The sequence below is a fragment of the Hyperolius riggenbachi genome, chromosome 2, assembly GCF_040937935.1.
Source record: "Hyperolius riggenbachi isolate aHypRig1 chromosome 2, aHypRig1.pri, whole genome shotgun sequence".
In the NCBI taxonomy this organism is placed as follows: domain Eukaryota; kingdom Metazoa; phylum Chordata; class Amphibia; order Anura; family Hyperoliidae; genus Hyperolius; species Hyperolius riggenbachi.
This window is the reverse complement of record NC_090647.1, coordinates 109213035-109236394: the sequence shown is the minus strand read 5'-3', so window position 1 is coordinate 109236394 and position 23360 is coordinate 109213035. Positions and strand designations below refer to the sequence as shown.

Here is a 23360-nt window from a genome sequence, read left to right as displayed (position 1 = left end):
AAATATATAACACCTTAGTGAATTCAAAATGAGATTTTACCCATGAGGTAAATTAGCAAACGTTTGATAAAGTGTTTGATAAACGTTTGATAATGCTCCGTGAATTGAGGCCACTATAGCCTTTAATCCACTAGCCATATAGCCACTAGCCATACAATAATTCACTCATTGAGGAAACTTACTTACTCCCTCTATAACTATACAGTGAGTGTGCAATGGTATGAAAAGGTCTCCCGACAGGACAACATTTTTCCATGTCCACACTACTTCTCTGCTCATTTAGCCCCTGTACCAACTGTGTGGGTTGTCTAGCTTATAACACCGCTAAGAACCATCTGTGCACAGCTTCTGGCTGGTCTTATCATTAATGAATGGAGAGGGATATGGAGGCTGCCATATTGGTTTCCTTTCAAACCATACCAGTTGCATAGCAGTCTTGCTGATCCCTCTTTAGTAGCAGTAGTATCTGAATTACCTGAAACAAGCATGCAGCTTGCAACTGAAGTCTGACTAAATTAAGCCGGACTTCAGTCAGAAACCTCTGATCTGCACGCTTGTTCAGGGTCTAAAGGTGCGTACACACATGCGACTATAGTCGTTTGTAACGATCGTTCCCCGATCTTTACCAACGACGATCGTTACAAAAAACGAACCACCGACTATTAAGGCAAACGACGAACGAGCCAAATCGCTACAAAAGAAAGTTCTGTCTCGGCGGATTTAAACCAACGACGATCGTTTGCAAAAGTAGTACATCGTTGGAAACGATCGTTCGTACTAGGCTTGACATGCGCATTTCACTATTTCTCCATGGAACTTCTCATTTTTATGCGCAGGCGCAATAGTTGCTTTCTGTGATGTAACGTTCGTTCTAACGATCAGATCGTTACACACATTTTAAAACTACCTTTACTTAGGTCGTTCTTTCATCAATTAAAAGTTCGTTCGTCGTTCTTAACGAACGATCGTTGTCGCATGTGTGTACGTAGCATTAGGCAAAAAGTTTTAAAAGCACAGTATCAGCAGGGCAGCCAGGCAACTGGTAGTTGAAATAAATATGTCAGCCTCCATATCACTCTCAGTTCAAATGTCCTTTAAAGTGGTCTGAAACTGATAAAAATTCAATAAAAATGTGTTTTCCTACTTTGTATTACCTATACAATCACCATATTTGCTTTTGTGCACAAGTAATATTGCCAGTTTACAAATTATAAGTTCCCAAAGTACAGTTTAACTGCTCTGAAAGCTGCCATTGTCTTTTATTCATGCTGCTTTTTGTTATACATTAAAATCTTCTAGTGAGCTCATCTGAACCACAGAGAGCTCATTTTCAGTTGTTACACTCAATGTAACAACTGAGGAATGTAAACAAAAGATACTGTTATCTCCACACCACAATTTTTTGACAGATTTCTGTCAGATCGATTTCCAACAAGTCCGATCTGATTTGCGATCGATTTTCCGTTCTAATATGTAAAATCGATCAGAAATGAGATCGGACATATTGGAAATAATCGATCCGACATTAAATCTAACAGAAAATTGCATTGTGTGTACCTAGCATAACTGTTTGAATGCTGTTCTGCTACAATTTTTGTTTGTGCTAGTAGGTTTAAGGCTGTAAGAAATCTTTTAGAGCAAAGAAAAAATGCTGAGTTTCAGACCACTAAGTATTTTGTGGACATTCACACCCATGTGGTTGTGTGCAGCACACCAAGAGAAATGGTTTGGCCATCAGTATTTTGATGCATGTGTATGTGGCTCTATGTACTTAATGGGGTTGTGCTGAGAGGTGTGCATCACTTGGTACTGCTGCATATTATAACAATCCCTTATTTTCCAGTGAGTAACAGGGAAGTGAGGTAAGCCATTGCTATGTGACGGCTAGGTGAACTATCAGATTACAAGTGATGGGAATATGAACTGACTTATGACAGGTTATGGGAAGGCCAAGTACTAAAAACAGACCTAAATCCAGGATTTCCTCTCTACTCTAAAAGATAAGCAACAGCATAGTGACCTTTACAGAAAAACATTTCATTACAGCTTATAGAGATCTTCAGAGATGCTTCAGTGTAGTTATTCCTTAGTTTGCTGGGAGCACATACAGGTTTAAACTCCTGTGTTTACATATAGCCTGTCTAAACAGCACACCGCAGCACAGAGCTGACAGCTGAAATTACAGTGGCTCATTACTAGCAGATAAGGGAGAAGAAGACAGCCTGTTATCGCTAAATACAAACAGGGTGGGCTTCTCTGTGTTTTCCTTCTCTCCTGTGGAAGAGTTTAGGTCCTCTTTAATGTAGCAGCATTCTAAATGGAATGATCCCTCCTGCAGGATGCATGTAAGGGCTACGTCACCCAGATGACTGGCGATTCCCTACAGGCTACACATTACTAGTGAGGAATCACAGGGATCCACTTATATTTTAGCCATAAAGAGTGCTCCACTGGATCTGAAATATATCGGTTTGTGATGGAGCAAGAAAACATTGTATTCGCTAGTGATGGTGCAATACTGTTCTAGCTAAACTGTACACAGGATTCTGGTAATTCTAAGTAATCCAGAATATAGCTCATGAGTAATCAAAAAGGGACTTTTTTAATCACTATGATAATAGGTCACCTTTTTGTCATCTTCCTCTTCTGCCCCCTTCTTGAATTCATGTTCAAAAGAGCTGGCGAGTTCATTAAACAGACCGACTTCCTCACAGTTCTTGAGAAAACGAGTAGGCGTTGGGGTTTGATCTAGATAAAAAAGAGGAATAATGAGTTGAGATAAAAAACAAACAAAAAAGCCCCCCCAAGACAAAAAAATATAAAATGTAACTGTGACAAGAAAGATAAAAAGGACCCAGTGACACTAGTTTTTTTGCACATATTACTGCACAGGTAATGAATACACATCTTTCTATCAATCATGTTGATTCACTAAAACTGCTGCGATATTACCGCGGCTGTACTAGTGAAGTAGCGCGGTTGTGCTAACTGCACATTGCGTGGCAGTAGGAAGGATTGTGCGTAAGTTAAGCGTGCACGCTACGCTGGCAAGACCGCACATAGCGCGCGCTCGCTAATTTTAACCTGTGCTGCTTCTGTGCAGTAGCTTTAGTGAATCAACCTAAATGTTACCACAATAGGTTTCCAATTCAGTCTATAGAAAGGTATGATTCATCTTTTTTAAGATTTTTTATTTCAATAATTTTAAGAATATAACATACAAAAGTATCACATATATTAATATAGAGTAGTGTATCAAATAGCCTCAATAAAGTTAACCATCCGGAGTCACTGCTGCTCCCTCTTAGCAAATAGATACAATATACGATTTGAAAACCACACAGGTACATTCAACAACAAGATAACAAATACCGTATTTTTCGGACTATAAGACGCTCCTGACCATAAGACGCACCTAGGTTTAGAGGACACAAACCAGGGGGAAAAAACATATACTAAATCTGGTGCATCCATGCTGAAAGGGCATCTTATGGATTATGTCCCCTTTGTACCTCCTGTGTCCTCCTCTGTCCCCCATGTGTCCACCTCTGTCCTCCTCTATGCCCACTTTGTGTCTCCTTTGTGTCCTTATCTATGCCAGTTTGTTTCCCCCTGTGTCCTCCTCTACATGGCCACAGTACAGGGGGTCCCATAATACATTAGTTACAAACACATTTTTATTTAAAAAAATGACAAATAAACAAAAACAAACATCTGGAGAGTGATCAGACCCCACCAACAGAAAAGGGGGGGAGGGGGGAATCACTAGTGTGCTGTGTCATGTGGCCCTGCAGCTTGGTCTTAAAGCTGCAGTGGCCAATTTCTCAAAAAATGGCCTGGTCTTTAGGGGGGTTCAATACTGCAGTCCTCAAGAGGTTAAGTAAAAGTATAATGGCAAATGTCTGCTCACAGTCCAAGTGAAGCCACACCCCATCCATCCCTTGTCCGTGCACTAGAGCTACCAGCTAAGATACACAAGGCAAAGGGAAGATCCGAGCAGCACAGAAATGTTTTGTTCAAGATTTTGCAGACGTAGGTTCTGAAGGGAACTTTTTTTTTTTACCACAAAAGGGAGTTACCTTTTACAAACTTAGTGCTCTTTTGAACATTTATGAATGGACCAAATAAAGCATCTTTTTCTTTCAGACGTAAATTTTGCAAATACATCCCAATACTGTGTGTTAGTATAAAGCCAGCTAAGAAGCCAACATTTTCATATACAATAATAAAATTAGATAGCAAGGCATTAAAGAGATTCTGTATGGAAAAAAGTGCCCCGGGCAGTACTCTCATGAGGGAGAAGCCTCTGGATCCTATCGAGGTTTCCACTGTCCTCCTCCATCCCACGGAATGCACAGCAGACAATTTGTCAGGCCGTGTAATATTCACCTTTCCCTGTTCCAGCGGGGGTGCTGTTGCAGCTCTCCGCTTGGAAATTGCCGATCAGTAGAGTGGGTCCACTCTACCTGCACAGTAGAGTGGACCCGACCGGGTTATCGGCTATTTAAGCCTATTTTGGAGCCGAGAGCCGGTACGGCTTTACATCTCCGCCATTCTGGGAGTTCTATCGCTGCCGCCGTGGGACAGATCGAAAAAAAATGCCCCTGGAAGCTTCCCCCTCCTGAGGGGTGTACCCCCCATGGGCATTTTTTTTTTCTTCGATACAGATCCTCTACAACAAAGTGAAAAAAGGTTATTTTGCAGTGATCAGCAGAAGAGGACTTCAGAAGCCTGCACTGTATTACATTAGAAAAAACAAAGCTGAATCAAAAAATACAGAGATGCTACTACATTTGTCCCCTGAAATAACTTCACTATCATCTTGGTGATTATCTTGTGTCAGTACGGCTGCTCCACCACATCAATGACCATGATTTTTGCAGCAGGTCATGCTGGATTACTGATGCTGGGTATATACTAAGATTTTCTGGTCGATTTACTGTCAGATCAATTATTTCCAACATGTCCGATTTGCTTTCCGATCATTTTCCGTTCGATTTCTGTTCACTTTAACTACCTGGGGACCACCTAACGCCGATGGGGGCGTGGCGGCAGCCCCAGGACAACTTAACGCCGATTGGCGTCAAGTCCTGGGGCTGCAGTTTCCCAGGGAACGGCCGCTCGCATGCGCGATCGTTCGCTGACCGTCCCCTTTCGTTTACAAACATCCTGCTAGCCGCGATCGGCGGCTGGCAGGCTGTTTGTAAACGAAAGGGGAAAGAAATCCCCTTAGTTTACATCCGTACAGTGCTGCAGTCCCCGGCAGCGCTGTACGAGATCGGCGATCCCCGGCCTCTCATGGGCTGATGACTATGAGAGGTGGAACAGGACGGATCACCGTCCTGTTCAATTCTGTAGATAGAGGGGAGGGAGGGGGATGAGGAGAGAGAGCCTCGATGAGGCTGAAGAAAAAAAAAATATAAACAAACTGCGGCAGCGTTCGGACCCCTCCAGCGGCATGTCCCCTTAGGGAAAAAAAAAAAAAAAAAAGGAGTGGAGTCCGATCGCTGGCCTCCATAGCTGGGCTGTGCATGAGGCTGAAAAGCCTGCACAGCCCAGTGCTGCAAAAAACAGCCTGGTCGTTGGGGGGGGGGGGGGGGGGGGGGTTGGTAGCACTGTGGTCCTCAAGTGGTTAATAGGAAATCGATCAGAAAACAAATTGAACATGTTTGAAATAATCGATCTGACAGTAAATCGGCCAGAAAATCTCATAGTGTGCACCCAGCATAAGGACCATCAGTTACGATCTAGTTGTCACCCCCCTCCATAAGGCCTCCTTGTGTCTCCTACTACATAGAGACCAACAGGCTGTCAGCAGAGAGCTGAGCAACAGGTTTATACTGCAATAATTCCAAAACTATCACTAAAGGCTCATACACACACTTAACAAAAGTCTTTTAAATGCACGTTTATCAAAAAACTTGGAGAAGTTGGTCGATTTTTTTCAAATAAAAGACGTGCAAATGACAAAGTGTTATCACTGATAAGAGGAGTCCAACGATTGAGAAGATGCAGCTCAAGTCAATCCAAATGTTGGATTGACTTGACGTACGACTGAGAGAAGTTGTGTCCAACATGGCAATGTGTACAGAAGTCTGCTCCGACTTTTCAACGATTTCCATTACGAACTAGAACATATTAGTTGTTCACCAGTTGAGTAACGATATGTAAATTTGTAGTTGTTCACCTGTCAAGTCGTTCTGTGTGTATAATAGTCGTTTGCATGCCAAGACGTAGCTTTCCAAATTTTTTAATCATAGTCTTTTGTAAAGTTGTTTATAGTTAAAGACTTTTGTTGAGTGTGTGTATGTGGCTTAAGGATAACTTCAGGCAACAACTATTGGACATGTGAATGCAGCTTAGAGAAAGTATGACAATTATGCATAAACATGTAATCATAGGAACACAGCTATTACCTTGGATGATCACAGAGTCTGTCCTTGCAGGCCCAAACTTCAGCGTCATCTCATGCTTGTGTTTGTGTACAGACAAATGGTCTTCATTTGTGAAACGCTGTAAGAAACAGAACACTTTATTAAACCCAGGGCAATGTATTTATAATACAAACAACAATAACATGTTTAGAAGAAACAATAGCTCTCTGTTTCCCTATTAAATTTCTTTAGAACTTTTTTCATGCTTCTGTGATTTCTGGAAAACAGGCCCGTTTTCTGCTTGAATTGTAACACAGATACTCTAAGACAGAAGTGTGCAAAATGTTTATACGTTTTTGTTAAAGGTAACCTAAAGTGACAGTAAGGTGCGAAGTTTAACTTACCTGGGGCTTCTTCCAGCCCCCTGTAGTCGTTCTAATCACCGGTTTTTTATTTTTTTGCTACCGGCAAGTCATGGGCTACTGCGCATGCACGACCCTGGCCATGCATCTCTACCATCATGGTCCTGCGGCCAGGAGTGTTCAGCGCATGAGCAGTTGCAAATTTTACTCCGTGCACAAGCACAGAATGGTCCTGGGAACGGAAGCATGATCAAGGAGACGTACGGCCCAGAGCTGCACATACAACCTTCGGAGGACACAGCTGCTGAATGGATCAGAGTGGAAAAACAACATGGAACCAGGACGACTACAGGGGGCTGGAAGAAGCCCCAGGTAAGTTAAACTGTGCACCTTCGAGTCACTTTAGGTTTCCTTTAAGGGCCCATTTCCACTAGCGCGGAAACCAGGCAAAATCTGCAGAGTTTACCCGCAGGCAAATTGCGCAGGGAAACTCTGCCACAGGAAACAATGGCGCCGCCGGCCGAACCTCTCACCTTAGCGATTCGGCCGACATTGCCATCAGTTTCCGGGCGGGAGGCTGCGAATCCCATAGCTGTGCATGGCACAGCTTATGGGATTCGTCAGCGATCCCGCAGACCAGGATGTGCCGCGCGTCTTGCAGCCGCGAGTGGCACTAGTGGAAACGGGCCCTAAGGCTCAAACACATTCTCCACACTTTTTGTCACGTGCACTTTCCTATTCCGCTTTATGTGGTTATGCCCCCTTTATTACCAGCAGGTGTCAGTAATGTGCCCCCGTATAAGCAAATAAGCTTAACTCGAGAAATATCTCTAACATTCATTTGTGGTCTCTCGTTTACACAGAGGCACAGTATGACTCTTAACAGAGCAATTTCCCCAAGGGCCATGCCACATATTTGATTATCCAACTGGCCAATTTATTTGCAGGTGCAGTCTGGCTTTTTGAAAGGTGGATCTGCGCGTCACATGACTAGCATTCCCTCCCTGAGAAGCCTCAGAAGAAGGAGATTAAGCGAAATGGTCGACAGGCTGTGCACCCTGCGGCACCCACTGTCATCCCGCATCCCCACAACGCTGCTCACGATAAGTATCACTTTTTATACTATATGCTATGCACAAGATGGACTCTGTATTCATGCTTTGTGAAGTCAAGTGAATTAAGCAATAAATTGTCAGTAGTGCCAAGCATTTCCACTGTCTTGTTGTATTACTGTATACAGAAGTTATTTATGATGGCTATTATTTGAGAAATAGAACATTTTATCATATTTTCACTTTTAAATTAGTTTAAATTTTTAAGGAGTCGGAGCATTTTTTTCCCTGGCTCAGACTCCACAGCCCTGCTTATCACTAGCAATTTTTTTGGTGTGAAACCACCCTCAACAAATCCACACTGAATATGAATTTGAGTATGTAAAAAAAAAATTCTGCCCCAGCACATTAATGGGTGAGAGAGGAGCGTTAGTCCTGTGTAATGTGATCTCGCAACAGAAGGCTGTACAAAACTACTACTACTAGGTTTTGATGACTGCATGCAAGCGCCACCTGCTGCCTAGAAATCGTATAACCAAAATGTTCAAAATTTAAGAGAGATATTTGCTGGATTTAATAAACATTGTGGAGGGTAGAGGTGTGGAAAACGCTGGCACTGCAGGTAGTGGACTTCTATTAGAGTGGAAGGGGGGGAGAGGGGGAGAGGAGATGACTCAATCCAAGCAGTCAGGTACGGCTAGGTGCATCCCAGTGTGCTCAGGCAGCAGTTTGTCTATGTCGGTGAGGAGAGAAGAAAAGTGCCGGCACTACTGTCAATCACATTTATTTGTTCCACAATAAGCAGCGTGTGAATACATGCAAGCATAAAAACATTGTAGTGGAGACACATACCCTGAGGTGAATGGTTGTGGCGTGATGGTGGGTGCAGAGGGAGGAAGAGCCTGACAGCCGTTTCGCGCTATGCGCTTCTACGGAGGCAGCAAAGGAGGAAATGGGACAAGCGGCCTAAATACCCTTACTAGGTGGCGTGCGGCGCCCTGCCGCTCAAAGTCCCGCCCCTCTATCAACATAGGTCACTCCGTCTCGGTTGCGTAAACCACGGAAGCAGCCCGAGACGAGTGACGTCAGGTGTTTCCTGACGACTGAGGCCTGTAAGGGGAACGCTTGTATTAGGTTCCCCAAGCGGCTATTGCGGCTCAGGCTGTTCCGTCAATCTGGAAGGATATACTGCCATCTTGTGGCATATATAAATATGCAGCTAAGAAGAACGGCCATGCATGGAGGGAAAAAATGAAATTAAACAAATTGTAGGGGGCATGACATAATATATATATATATAACAGCATTTAGCATGTATATAATTTTATACTCAAAGTCAGCCCTAATAAAGTGCATTGAGTGATTTGTAATTCATTTTAGAAATTTTTAAGACATGGTGTGTTGGTTAATGGAGTCGTGGCATGAAAATGCCCAATGCATCTAAGTGTGTAACTACACCCTACACATGTGGCTATTAATGAACCTGAAGTGCTGATAAAAAAGGGGGGAAAATTTAAAACCAACTATACTGGACCGGCAATCTAAAGGGGGGGGGGGGGGGGAAGAAAAAGCCACATCCCCCACGAATTGGGGGTGCGAGCTGTGAGAGTCTTCCTCGATAGGACTGACAAGAGCAATGAATACAAGGACTTTTTATGTGAATGCCTCACCTTTGTATTGACCCACAACGCTTTTCTCTTCGACGGGAGTTGGTATTGGCAGGTGGCGGGGACCGCCATGGGAACGGCGGTCTCCTGCACCTATGCCAACATTTTTCTGGCATGGTTTGAGGAAATATACGTCCATATGGATGCCAATCCTTTTTGCGGCCAACTCAGGATGTGGTCCAGATATGTGGACGACATCCTTATCTTTTGGTCTTGGACTTGTGCAACTTTTTATGACTTTGTGGCGTACATCAGTAATAACCCCATGAACATGGCCTTTACTGCCACTATCAGTGAGAGCAGGGTGCCCTTTTTAGATTTGGAGCTGGTGATACAGGGTGACACCCTGGTCCCCAGGGGCTTTCGGAAACCCACTGCCTCTAATGCCCTCCTACACAAGTCAAGCTTTCATCCCCATCATGTAACCCAGTCAATACCATATAGCCAATTCCTCAGGCTGCGCAGGAATAATGCAGAGGATGACACCTTTGTTGCGCAGTCAGAGGACTTGGGATGCAGATTATTGAGCAGGGGATATAAACAGGAGACAATCCAAAAGGCTTTTAAAGCAGTAAATAGGATTGACAGGAAAGATCTCCTTAAAAGGCACGAGCAAAAGAGGAAATCCCTCAGTGAGGGCCAAGTCCCATTCACATTTCAGTATTCTCCTATGGCCATCAAATTGAAGGAAATCACGAAGAAGAACTGGGACAGTCTCCTTGGGGACCCCCTCTTGAGGACCCTAGTTAAAGATGGACCTCTTTTTTCGTATAGGAAGGCCCCAACCATTGGATCCAAAATTACTAGGAGCGAGTTTGTCTCGCAGAAGAACGGAAACTGGTTGAGTGACCATCTGCCACAGGGGAATCACCGGTGTGGTAGGTGCGTGTCGTGTGAATTTATGGCCACCGGCTCCCGGCACCAAGTGGGTCCCCTTTCGCGCTTTACGCGGGAATTCATCACATGCCAAACGTCGTTTGTAGTGTATGCGCTGTGGTGCCCCTGTGGCAGATTTTATATAGGAGAGACCACGAGACCACTTACAAGGAGATTTCGTGAACATTTCCATTCCATTGAGTCGGGTAAGGGCTCCACCCGGGTCATTACCCACATTAGGGAAGCCCATCAGGGGGACCCTACAAAACTGACCTTTGCAGGATTGATGCATGTGTTGCCCCCGAGACGTGGAGGCAACAGAGAGAGGATCCTAAAGAGAGAAGAGGCACGGATGATACTCAAATCCGACGCGATGGGCCCTCTTGGCATGAATGATCACACTGACCTTGCATGTTTCTTGGACCCACAGATTTGATATCTGTGGGTCATTTGCTTCTATGAACCATTACCTGCAGTACAATTCTTTCAATATATGAATGCATTATATACTTTCCCTGGGGGGGGTCTGGTATATGGTCGCCCACCCCTGATATGTACTGGCCACTCCCTGCCCTTAACATACAGCTTTTGGATGCAGGTCATCCTAGAGATAGTTTGTCCATATACTAATGGGATTTTTTTCTTCCCCACCTTTAGATTGCCGTTCCAGTATAGTTGGTTTTAAATTTCCCCCCTTTTTTATCAGCACTTCAGGTTCATTAATAGCCACATGTGTAGGGTGTAGTTACACACTTAGATGCATTGGGCATTTTCATGCCACGACTCCATTAACCAACACACCATGTCTTAAAAATTTCTAAAATTAATTACAAATCACTCAATGCACTTTATTAGGGCTGACTTTGAGTATAAAATTATATACATGCTAAATGCTGTTATATATATATATTATTATGTCATGCCCCCTACAATTTGTTTAATTTCATTTTTTCCCTCCATGCATGGCCGTTCTTCTTAGCTGCATATTTATATATGCCACAAGATGGCAGTATATCCTTCCAGATTGACGGAACAGCCTGAGCCGCAATAGCCGCTTGGGGAACCGAATACAAGCGTTCCCCTTACAGGCCTCCGTCGTCAGGAAACACCTGACGTCACTCGTCTCGGGCTGCTTCCGTGGTTTACGCAACCGAGACAGAGTGACCTATGTTGATAGAGGGGCGGGACTTTGAGCGGCAGGGCGCCGCACGCCGCCTAGTAAGGGTATTTAGGCCGCTTGTCCCATTTCCTCCTTTGCAGCCTCCATAGAAGCGCACAGCGCGAAACGGCCGTCAGGCTCTTCCTCCCTCTGCACCCACCATCACGCCACAACCATTCACCTCAGGGTATGTGTCTCCACTACAATGTTTTTATGCTTGCATGTATTCACACGCTGCTTATTGTGGAACAAATAAATGTGATTGACAGTAGTGCCGGCGCTTTTCTTCTCTCCTCACCGATTTAATAAACATTTAAATAAACATTTTAAAAAATAATAAATACAGTACATTTTGTATAGAGCGATTTTGTCCACATTCTTGGATCGCCAACGTTTCAAAAATGCTTTGGCAATGGAAGTGAAAGCTAGTTACCCTACTAGAGCAGGCCTGGGCAAAGTTTACGCGGCCAGGCCGCATGCTTCACATTCCACCCCTCTCTCCCTGTAAAATTGCAAGCGGGCAGCGGAGGAATTGAAACTCACCTCGCTCACAGGATGTCTTGTGTCGTGTCTCCATGGAAATATGACATCACATGATGTGACATCAGAATGTGCCAGCGTGTAATACACTGGCACTTCCTGGCGTTGTGTAATGGAGACGCAACATGGGACATCCGTGAGAGGCGAGTTTCAAATTCCCCGCTGCCCGCTCGCAATTTTACAGGGGAGGGAGGGGGGGGGGGGGGGGGGGGGATTCCGGAAGCCTGTTAGCGGGCCAGATGTGGCATACAGTTTGCCCAGCGCTGTACTAGAGTGATTGCCATTAGAGCTATCACAGGACATCCAGCATGGTGGGCAATGCAAATGATACTAGCACTTCAAAATCGCTTTTGAATCTTTTTTTTTTTTTTTTTTTGAAGCGATTTTGCAGCCATTTTTTTTTACTTAAATAAAGTTGAATAATATACTTACCGGTTGTCTCAATTCTGCCCATAGCCCCGCCACCTAGCAGAAGAGGTCTCAGGCGCTTGCTTCTCTGAATGGAGCTAAAGAAGCCCCTATGACCTCTTCTGCTAGGGTGCGGGGCTATGGGCAGAAGCCAGACATCAGGACACCTGATAAGTATAATAAACTTTATTTACACACACAAAAACAAAATGCTAAATCAGAAGCACTGCACAGTTTACAAAACGCTGGGAATCACACTCACAATTGCCCTAGGAATCGCTGCACAAAGCGCTTGCGTGTTTTCAAAGCGCTGCAGGCATTCCTAGTGGTTCCTTGCCCTTAATGACAGCTAGCGGAAACCAGCATATTATGTAACATCTCTCCATTCAGGAGAGCTGGACTATATGAAAGATGCAGAAGGAAACACAGGGCCATTTATTCGGCATGCACACAGCTCATTTTTGCAAGACATAAAAGCATGTCTTATGCTGGAAGACTTGAGGAAATATGAAAATGATTTAGTGAGCTGGCCCATAATGAATCAGTGAGCCTTCCACACTGGAGACTTACAGCACCATATACACGCACTCCCAACACATCAACCTCCAGGACCAACATAGAGGGATTATCCTGACAGCAAGGGATTGACTGGCTGACTAACCCTGCTATGTACATTATATGATTGATCACTTTAATATGTCACATTTTATTGATAGGCTTGATTTTGTAAAGTTTTCCTCCTACAAAATATCTTTACAGCACATGTATAGCAATATGGCTTAAATCCCATATTAAATTAACCAAATTCTAATAGCAAAAAGCTTGATAAGAAAACAAACCATCTACAAAAGCAAAGTATTCTGCAAAATACTTAATAGGTCACTGCAGCCAGCTTCCTGCTTTCTGTGGATTTAGCTGGCGAGTGTGACCAATCAGGAGTGACCGTGTCACTTCTAAAGAAGAACAAAATAGGCTTGACTACACAGGAGACCACAGTTTGAATCTTGGCTCTTCCTGTTCAGTAAGCCAGCACCTATTCGGTAGGGGCATCTTGGGTAAGACTCCCCAACACTGCTGCTGCCTACAGAGTGCGCTCTAGTGGCTGCAGCTCAAGCGCTTTGAGTCCGCCAGGAGAAAAGCGCAATAATCTTCTGCGTATTGACTACATTTTCCAGAACATGCACCGTTGAGGGTGGTAACAGAGCCACCAGGTACATGTGTGGAGCAAAGAAAGATTGTACAATTCTTTAAGGGCCCGCCGGGCAGAATCTGCAGAGTTTCCCCGCAGGCAAATAGTGCTGGGAAACTCTGCCATAGGAAATAATGGTGCCACAAGCCCAATTGCTTGCCCTAGCGATACGGCCGACATTGTCATCAGTTTTCATGCAGGATGCAACGATTCCCATAGTCGTGCATAGCACTGCTTCTGTGATTAGTCTGCGTACTCGCAGGCCAGAAAGTGCCGCCGCGCTTCTCGCAGTCTCTATAAAAATTCACCCACAGCACTAAATCACTAACGCCTAAAGGGAGTCTGAAGCCAAATATAAAAAAAAACAAAAACCAAACAAACAGATGCCTACTTGCCTAAGGAGAGAGAAGGCTCTTGGTTCTATATAGAGCCTTCCCTCTCCTCTCCTTGTCCTGCTGTTCCGGTGCTGGCTCGCCCGTTATCAATCCGGGTGGGCTTCGGAAGTCTTCAGAAGCACTCGGGCTCCTGAATATGGGCCGCTCCATACTGCGCAGTAGCGAGCGCCCTCTCTCGTGCAAAACCGAGCCGCACGTTTTCAGGAGCACTCTGGCTCACTAAGCCTGCCGAAGCCTCCCATGGCGGGAGATTTAAATGAAGGAGCCTACGGGGGAAAAAGGGGATGAGGAGAAGAACAGTAAGGCTCTATAGGACCCAAAGCCTTCCCTCTCAAGTATTTTTTTTTTTTTTTCCTTCAGACTTGCTTTAAACAGCTCTCGCGTCCTGAACCAGCCCTTAAACTGCCACCCAAAATGATCAGGAGCAATAATTTTGGATGCCACAATGTCAAACTGTGTGCTTTTTGTGTGTATTTTTTATTCTCTTCTATGAGAAAACATCCTTCAGTTTGTCTGTTGAATGTCCCCAGTACCCTTTTTCTTTTCACACACACTAGAAAAAGAGTGTCTGGAGTGCCTAATCTATTGTTATACCAATAGGCTGAATACTACATGAACTGCTGCCAAGATTAGCAGGGAATTCTAGGCCCAGTAGCCTGTTGTGCTGGGAAGTATTTGAAGAATGAGGCCATGACTAATCACTGTATGCTATGCTTATACTTGAGATGTCTACACAACAGATCTTGTTCCAGCTCACACTATTCTGTCATATTTGACATCTTGGATTTCTACACTCAACTGTGTGCTTCTAAATGAAGTAGAAATTTCACAATAAATTGTATTTCGTACAAACCTTTTAAAACCTAATTCTTGCATAATGACGTAACTGATAATAAGACATATTTAGTGATTTGAGGTGTACAGTTGATTACGCGCATGACCACAAATTTACATTGGAATTAAATAGTAAAGGGAAACCTTTGAAAAATGAAACGGATGATGCAAACACCATATTCACTTTTAGCTGCATCCAAAAGAGTATCCAATGTCAATGTTACTTGGTATGATCACATAAATTCCAAATATCCCACTTTTTCAATCCAAGGATTTGGGGATGGGTGGATACTTGTAGGCACCTAGCAGCATAACAGCATGAGGAAACACCCTCCAAGAAAACACTTGTGTGCAAGCCCAGATTTACATCACAGGAGCCTAAAGGCATAGATGTACTGGCATCAACTTCACCCTCCATGAACCTATACACCCCTGCTGAACCACACCACAAGTGTGCTGGTGGGTCCAGCTGCAACTTCTCCCTTACTTCTCCTGCCTGTCACAGGCAAGTGCCCCTTAGTATTAGGTAGCCAGAGGTACCTTCAGTATTAGGTAGCTAGATGTGCCTCTGACTGAAGGGAGATTTTGCAGTGAAATACCGAGAGCTGGATGAGTAACCTCCTATTTACCCACTGCTCAGGACTCTGCATAGGGAAGGAGGGAGGGGGGCACTAGGGGAGGGGAGTGAGCATCTTCTCCATGTTCAAGTGCCTGTAGACACATGCCTACAGTGCTTTATGGTAATTCCAGCCCTGCCTTTGAGCACAAGACAGAATAAGGGACTTTCAGACAGTAATCGAAATTTAAATAAGATAGCGCTGTCGCAGCAGAGGGGGGTTAACTTACCTAAGCTACTAAAAGGGTTAATACTCAACCTTCTACTTCACTCAAAAGCTAATTGAGAAGACTGCCATACTGACAAATTGTGTTGAGCGGTTATTGCAGTCTACATGTAGAAAAGCTTCTTCTGTAACCACTGTATAACCGTTAATTACAATGCAATCAAATCATTTGTCCCGCAAAGCTGCAAAGTTATCAATTACTGGTAGCTTATATGAACTGTAGATGAGGCTTCAAATGGTAGAGTTGACTATTTTAGAGAAAAAAATTGCTGAACAATTGAACTGTGCGGTGCGCCCGTGCAGAGGATCCCGACCCAACTGCGGGTCGCCATCTTCTGGAGAGGAGAGTGGAGGCCTGGCTCAGAGCGGAATTACGACGTGGGACCTAACAGACTTCTAGCGGCTGGAAGAAGCCACAGGTGAGTGAAACTATTTTGTTTGCCAGATGTATCCTTTAAGCCTTTTATAAAGACACTGTGCATCATGGTACCCCTTACTGCATCAGTTCGTCGTAGTGGCCATTAAAGTCTATGAGACCGGACATACTGCTCGCTATACAACGGAAGTGCACCGGAGTAATAAAAGGTAAAATTGTTTATGCGATTTTTGCACACACTTGTGCATTGCAAATGGATAAAGTTAACATAGTAACATGGTTGGTTTGGCTGAAAAAAAAAAAAAAGACATCCGTCCATAAAGTGGTAATATGTGCGTAAGGTTGGCGCTATACAAATCCAATACATGATAAAAATAAGTTCAACCAGAAAAAAAAAAAAAAGAAGAAAAGAAAACAAGGTCCCCCTAGAAAACACCCCCCCCCCCCCCCAAAAAAAAAAAAAAAAAAAACCACCATCTTGAACCCACACATATCCCCAGCTGATCCAGGGTAAGGGGATTTATTCCTCACAACTTGCATAAAAAAAAAAAAAAAAAAAAAAAAAAAAAAAAAAGCACAAGGCTAACCGAGGCCACGTTCACAGTGGGACGCTGCGCTGTGTTCCCTGTATAACAAGGAACGCAATGAAACTAAAAAGTCGTACCACGCACAGTCAATAAAAATTATGCTTCACTGCGGCGGTTAGTGCATTACCATACTGGAACTCGCTATACTGCAACTCTACCCCCGCATTGTGAACGTCGCATGGTATGTGCATTGCAGTGCGGTAAGCCGTATTACAAAACACTGAACATGACCTAAATAAATTTTGGGGTTTTCTCCGCTGCAAAATAAGAAGATATAGGAACAGATTATGTACATATTTCAGATTAGTGTCACATTTCTTCTACTCTATAAACTATGAGGTGGATTTAGGAATGAAAGTGATAGCAAATGCATATCGTTTAAAATACAGCACAATACTGCTCACATTGGTTGAAAAATAATCAAACTGACTGCCAGAACTACACTGCAGTATTCCAAAAATGTCTAATTATAACAGTTTACAGTTACCCGCATCCAGCTGGTATGCCAACATCCGAGAAATGTAGAAACCTCCATTTTCAATCTAGCCTCCAAAACAGATTTTGTGCACATATTGCTGCATGCAGCTGCAGGGAGTGGGGCAGTTATAATAGTCTGAGGAATTGGTAAATAGGAGAAGGGGGGATGAACAGAGTAAGAGGAGAGCTGCAAACAGCTGAGAGCTGCATTCCAGCAGACGGGAAAAGTGTATAAAGGGCACCGCACCCCCTCGTGTCCCAGGGTTTTTGTGCCAAAACAACCTCAGGAAAAATAGGCCCCTGGAAGCTGTGTCCGGGCCTGGCACGCACAGCCTGCGGAAACATGAGAGCAATGGGATTACTGCACACATACAATCACACAGCCATGCTCCTCCACTTCCTCTGAGCTGAAAAAGAGTGCAAGAGTGTGTGTGTATGTGTGTGTGTGTGGGGGGGGATGGGGGGGGCTGCAGGAGGCAGACTTCTATCATACATGCTGCAGAAAGGAAACAAACATGATATATGCCTGTAAAGATGCCCAGACACTCACTGATTTCCCCATGCAATTCCTTGTAGATTCAATTCATCTGCTGATGTGAAAAATCGATTGAAAGTATCGATCGGATAGGAAAATTTAGGTTGATCAGGGGCAGGGTAGTTCAATGGTCCATAGCGTTGCTTTACATAGGACAGTGCAACACTGCAGTTCAATCGATTTTCATGATTGCCTGCTGGAAATTGATGTGCACTGTATAGTAGGAATCGAATTAATTCTTCTCCGAAGGGGACCAATCGCTTTGGGATATTGGATGGAAATCTATAAGTGTATGGCTAGCTTTAAATACAAAGTAAATCGTTTTGATCCAAGTATGCTACTGGGATTAATAAAAAAAAAAAGAGAACAGCAACAATAAGAAACACAGAGTTTTTGTAAACTATAAGGGCCCGTTTCCACTGGCCGCATTGCCGCCATTCGACTGCCACACAGTACACCCCCGCCTGTACATCCGGTCACGCCGCAATGCGGCTCAATATAATCTCTATGGGACCCACATGCAAACTGCGCAAAACTGCAGCATGCTATCCAGGGCTGTGGAGTCGACACAAAAAACTTCGACTCCGACTCATCCGTTTATGAAACCTCCGACTCCAACTCCGGTTACCCAAAATGGCTCCGACTCAGACTCCTTAATCTAATACTTACCAGGGTTGTGGATTTTGTACAAAAATCATCCGACTCCGACTCCTAGGTTTATAAAATCAACAACTCCGACTTCGGGTACCCAAAATTGCTCCGACTCCAACTCTGACTCCACAGCCTTGATGCTATCCAGAAGTTTAACTGCACCACACCTTATGACGGAAATTGTTGTCAATGGAACCGGTTGAATGCAGTTTGCTTGCGGTGCAGCAATCACACCACATGTAGTGAAAACAGACCCTAAAGTATTCCATATTTAAGCCTTGAACACATGCTGGATAAACCTTGGCTACGGCGATCATTTTGGGCCATCTCTGCCCCGGAACTAGACTGTGCACACCTGCCCAAGGTGCCGTTTGGTGATTCGCCATGGTGGATTGCTAAATCCCAGACACTGTCTTATTTCCTATGGGGCTATCACAATGAACGTGGTACAATGGGTACAGTATCTGCTCATAATCTGCATTTCACTGGGAGGTGAGGCACACTTTAATTGGAAATTATGTCCCACTGTATGGTTGCCCGTACGGGTCCAGTGTGGTTGCAGAAGAATCGCACTGCAAGGGCAGTGGAAGGGGCCTTAACATTCCATTCCAGCTACAAATGACTTTCGTTTGTGTATGTGATCCAGAACATAGTATCTAACATAAAATCTGAAGCCATGATGAATAGGTTGCGTGTCCTCACACTGCACTGCTTACTTCCTGATATCGATCATCCCCTCACTGATTCCTGGAAGGCTTCTGAGTGCTCTTTGTGCTGCCAGTGCTGGGGAGGAGCCAGGATGCAGACATCACATGACTAGGAGTCTGAGCAATCTTATCTGATCATGAAAATATCACACCACTGAATTATTTTACACATTGCCCCTTTCCAAAGCTAGACTTTTTAAAGCAAACCCTTACTAAGTGCGTACGTCAAAAACAGTGACACCATGGTCCATATGCAATTAACTTTTTCTCCTGCGTTATCTCTTAGGAGACAATTTTCATATACTCTTGAAATAACTTTTAAGCATTTTACATTTGAAGAGTACCCAAAAGTTGGTAAAAAAAAAGTACCATCAAAACAATTTTTTTGTATTTCCTCGCTTGCTGGTGGTTTAAAGTGAACCAGAGCTGAAAATAAAAGATTTTATACATACCTGGAGCTTCCTCCAACCCCATACGCTTGGATCACTCCCACGCCGCTGCCCTCCGCTGGCCGCAGCTATGAAAACTGGGTCCCCGTACTTCCGTCAGTCGTAGCCAGTCTAGTGTAAGAGAAGTGCGCCGTTTACGTATATCTCTCCAGCAGCCGCTAGAGAGATACGTAGAGGGCGCACTTCTCGGGCGTAAGCTGGCGCCGATGACGTCAGTGACGGGTCCCGGTTCTCGTAGCTGCGGCCAGCGGAGGTCGGCAGCTTGGTAGCGATCCAGGCGTATATCACCTATGAGAAAACTCAGGAGAAAAATTGAATTGCATATGTGCCCTTGTGCTTTCTAAAAGGATAACATAACTACCACCATCCCCTTAGGTGAATTATGCTGAAATTTATTTTCAAACATCGGTGCTGCCATTTTGCTTCTGATGTCACCACTATGCACAGCAGCTTGGCAATATACTCTGGATTCTCTCTCTTTGCACAGTGCTGACAACTCTTTCACCTGCTAAGAGCCCTGAACGCATTATCTCGAGTTAAAAAAAGGCGTGCCAGGGCATCTTCTGATGGCATGTCGTTTTACTGCCTAACGCAGCTGTGCAGAGCAGCTTCTTTATATTTACTTGTTCTGGTTAGCTAGAGCTTCGCCTCTTCATTCACCCACAGCGCTGCACTCCCGCTGCTGCACTCCCAGCATCCTCATCTAAGTTTCAATCACATGATACGACATGTGATGGTAACACAGGGGATGGTGTCAGTGTTGCTGTGCCGCACTTGGTGGTGAGAGACTGTTCCATCGCACCTCTTTCACCACCGGGCAGCGCTGCAACACTGACACCACCCCTCTGGGTTACGATCACGTTCTATCAAGTGACCGGAAGGGGATGTTGGCATTGCAGTGCCGCAAGTTGAGAAGCTGATCCAGCCACCCGGAACAGGTAAATATGACAGCTCCCTGCGCCGCTCTGCATACTCTGCCAGGCTGGCGAAGGAACACTTCCCCAGCAGAAAGAAAAAAAATGGTCCCGCTAAAAAGTGTTAAAAGTCTGTACACACCTTACTTTTCTGTAGTTAAAATTGATTGTTCGTGATCATTTCAGGTGACTTCAGTATGTGCACAGTTGTCTCCAAAGTCAGCAGACTTGCTCACTGGCAATTGTACACGTGAGAAAACCATGGCTGACTGCTGCTGCTACTATTTCCAGCTGGTGTCGGCTCCTGCCTCCTCCCCCTTCGTAGGGCAGAAAAGGCTGCTTGGCAGAGAGCAGAGCAGCATTTGTACAGGAAGAACTCCAAACTGATAAATATGATCACAAAGGAAAAAAAAAAAAAAGTTTAGAAGGGGCACCAAACAGGAGATAAATTGGTGTGCCACAATCAGGCCTTGTTCACATCATACATGCTTCCGTGCGGATATGGAAGCGCGTATGATGTGCTGAAACGCAGGAACGGCAGAAGGGCACAGACTGCCCTTCTACCATTCACATCTACTGCACTGCGCAGCAGTACGATGCGCTGGGAAGCGCTTGCGTACTGCTGCCTGCATTTTACCCGGAAGCGCAGAGCTGATCCCATCACTGTCAATGGATGGGATCAGCAGGGCAGCGGCGCAGATGGCGTGCGATCGGATGCGCTGTGTTCGGATCCCACGGCCATCTGCGTCAGGTAGATGTGAACGAGGCCTCAGTGTCCACAGAGACTCACAACAATCAGATTCCAACGATGAATCGGCACCACATCAAATATTAAAGCTCTTTTATTGCATCAAAACAATGGCATAGGCAATGGCAGGTGCTGGTTCGGGCATAGCCCTTTCTCAAATTGCAAAAGGCTTTTGCAATTTGATAAAGGGCTATGGCCTCAATTCACTAAGCTTAACTCCGGTCTTTAATAACTCTTCGGAGCTGTTTTACAGTTATCACCATGGTGATATAATTGTGATAACTGTAAAACAGCTCTGAAGAGTTATTAAAGACAGGAGTTAAGTTTAGTGAATTGAGGCCTATGCCCGAACCAGCGCCTGTCATTGCCTATGCCATTGTTTTGATGCAATAAAAAAGCTTTAATACTTTACGTGATGTGGTGCCGATTCATCGTTGGAAACGGATAAATATGATGGGGTCAGGTGTTCAAATTTGGAGGTGAGCACCAGACTCCAGGTACCCTACGCATTTTACAGTCTTTTTGTATGGGATTGTCATATTTTGGTGAATCGATGCAGTAAAAGGACAAATTGACTAAATGCACTTTGAAAAATCGAGACGTTTCATCATAATAAAATGTATTTAGCAAGACTGGCTTGGACTGTACAATCAAAACTGTATGATGAATGACCACATTTAGTAAAATTTAATTCTACCTACATAATTTGTTTGGTTAACATGGTACAGAAACATTTTTACTACTATCAAATTTAGTCACGGTACACTTAAAAGGAGGAGAAAAGTTTTCAGAAAAGAAAAAAGAAAAAAAAGACAAACTAAACTGTAAACAGGTAGTGGCTGCATTCTCTGAACAGCAATGGTACTTCTGCATGTATGAACACAAACAAAATATAATCTTTTAAAAACAGGCTCACATGCAACTGTGCTCTTATATATTATTATTATCTCCCTCTTTTAATAATTCAAGCAAGGAGTTAATAGATGTGCTGCTCCTGTTCAGTAAGGTATTGTGTTATTGTGGAATATGCAGGCACAGGTGTACATGTACCCACAAATCATCTTGGCAGGCCGTTCAGGCTGCACGTGATTCCCTGCAAGTGTGGGAAGTGTTTGGCTCCCACTGTCTCTTCACCTGGGCTCTGTGGGCATGACTCATATTTCCTAATCTAGGCTGCAAAGTAGCTACACAGATTCAGTGACAGCCAGAGGCACTTCTTACAAACTAGGGACTAAAGCTCTCAGTAGGTATGAATCACCCAATTCCCGTAGTGACGAGGAATGTGCAAACCAACAGGACAGAAGTGACTCAGCACCGCATCAGCGGATAACCCATTACTCGCCAGCAAGGCTCATGAAGGCTCAAGAGCACATTAGGAACAGCCATAAGGGAAAAAAGTGTCAGCGCAGTTCAGCTGTCCATTTCCACGTTCTATGCCTGCCAGGCAGCAAGTTCAATACTATGTCCAGTAGGCAGCCTGCAGCTGCAATCAACAGTACAGAAAAGAAGATTAGCTTATGCTCACCTGTGTATCTCATACAGGGTTACTTATAGTAATCATTCCAAAAGTGCGCTATAGCAATCAAATTTGCTCAAGCATTCAGGCAAGTTCATGTTCTCTTTGCTCTAAAGTCAAGTGACAAGAGACTCTCGCCCACCTCTGGATATTTATGTGCCATCTTCTGGAAAACCGTATATAAGCACCACCATCCCCAAATCTTGGGAGCAGGGCCGGGCCGAGGCATAGGCTGGAGAGGCTCCAGCCTCAGGGCGCAGTGTAGTAGGGGCGCAGAATTCATTCAGCTGTCATTCCTAATTGTGTTTGAAGCAAAAAGAAATAAGAAAAGGGGATACATGGCAGTGACTGCAAGCCAGATAACTACATATTAAGTTGTTGGGGAGGTTGTGGACCCTGTGGCCCTCTTAGTCTAATAGCAATCAGTGTGTGACGGCTGGGGTGGCAGGGATGGAGGGGCGCACTTTGGTGTCTCAGCCTTGGGTGCTGGAGTACCTTGTCCCGGCTCTGCTTGGGAGGCTAAAAGTGATGCAAAGTCCCCCCACTGCTAAGTATTGGGACAAGGGAATTTGCACCTCCTTTTCCAATGTCAGAGGCTATATGTGAGCTGGTTGGCTTTGGGAACAGAAACCGCTTGCATGACATTTCTAGAGGTAAAGGATGAGGCACATCCACAGCGGTTTATTTCTTCTTCTTTTTTAT

General features: G+C 44.4%; 1 protein-coding gene across 4 annotated transcripts in view; it reads right to left on the bottom strand.

The window, feature by feature from the left end:
• LOC137544024 (cyclic AMP-dependent transcription factor ATF-7-like) overlaps positions 1 to 23360 on the bottom strand; it is a 176201-nt gene that overhangs the window by 21325 nt on the left and 131516 nt on the right. For all 4 annotated transcript variants that reach the window (XM_068265092.1, XM_068265088.1, XM_068265090.1 and 1 more), the window contains exons 3-4: positions 6417 to 6513; positions 2627 to 2748 (exon numbers count right to left, since the gene is read on the bottom strand). In XM_068265092.1, coding sequence (XP_068121193.1) covers positions 2627 to 2748; positions 6417 to 6513 — 219 coding nt within the window. The remainder of the gene's footprint in view (positions 1 to 2626; positions 2749 to 6416; positions 6514 to 23360) is intronic.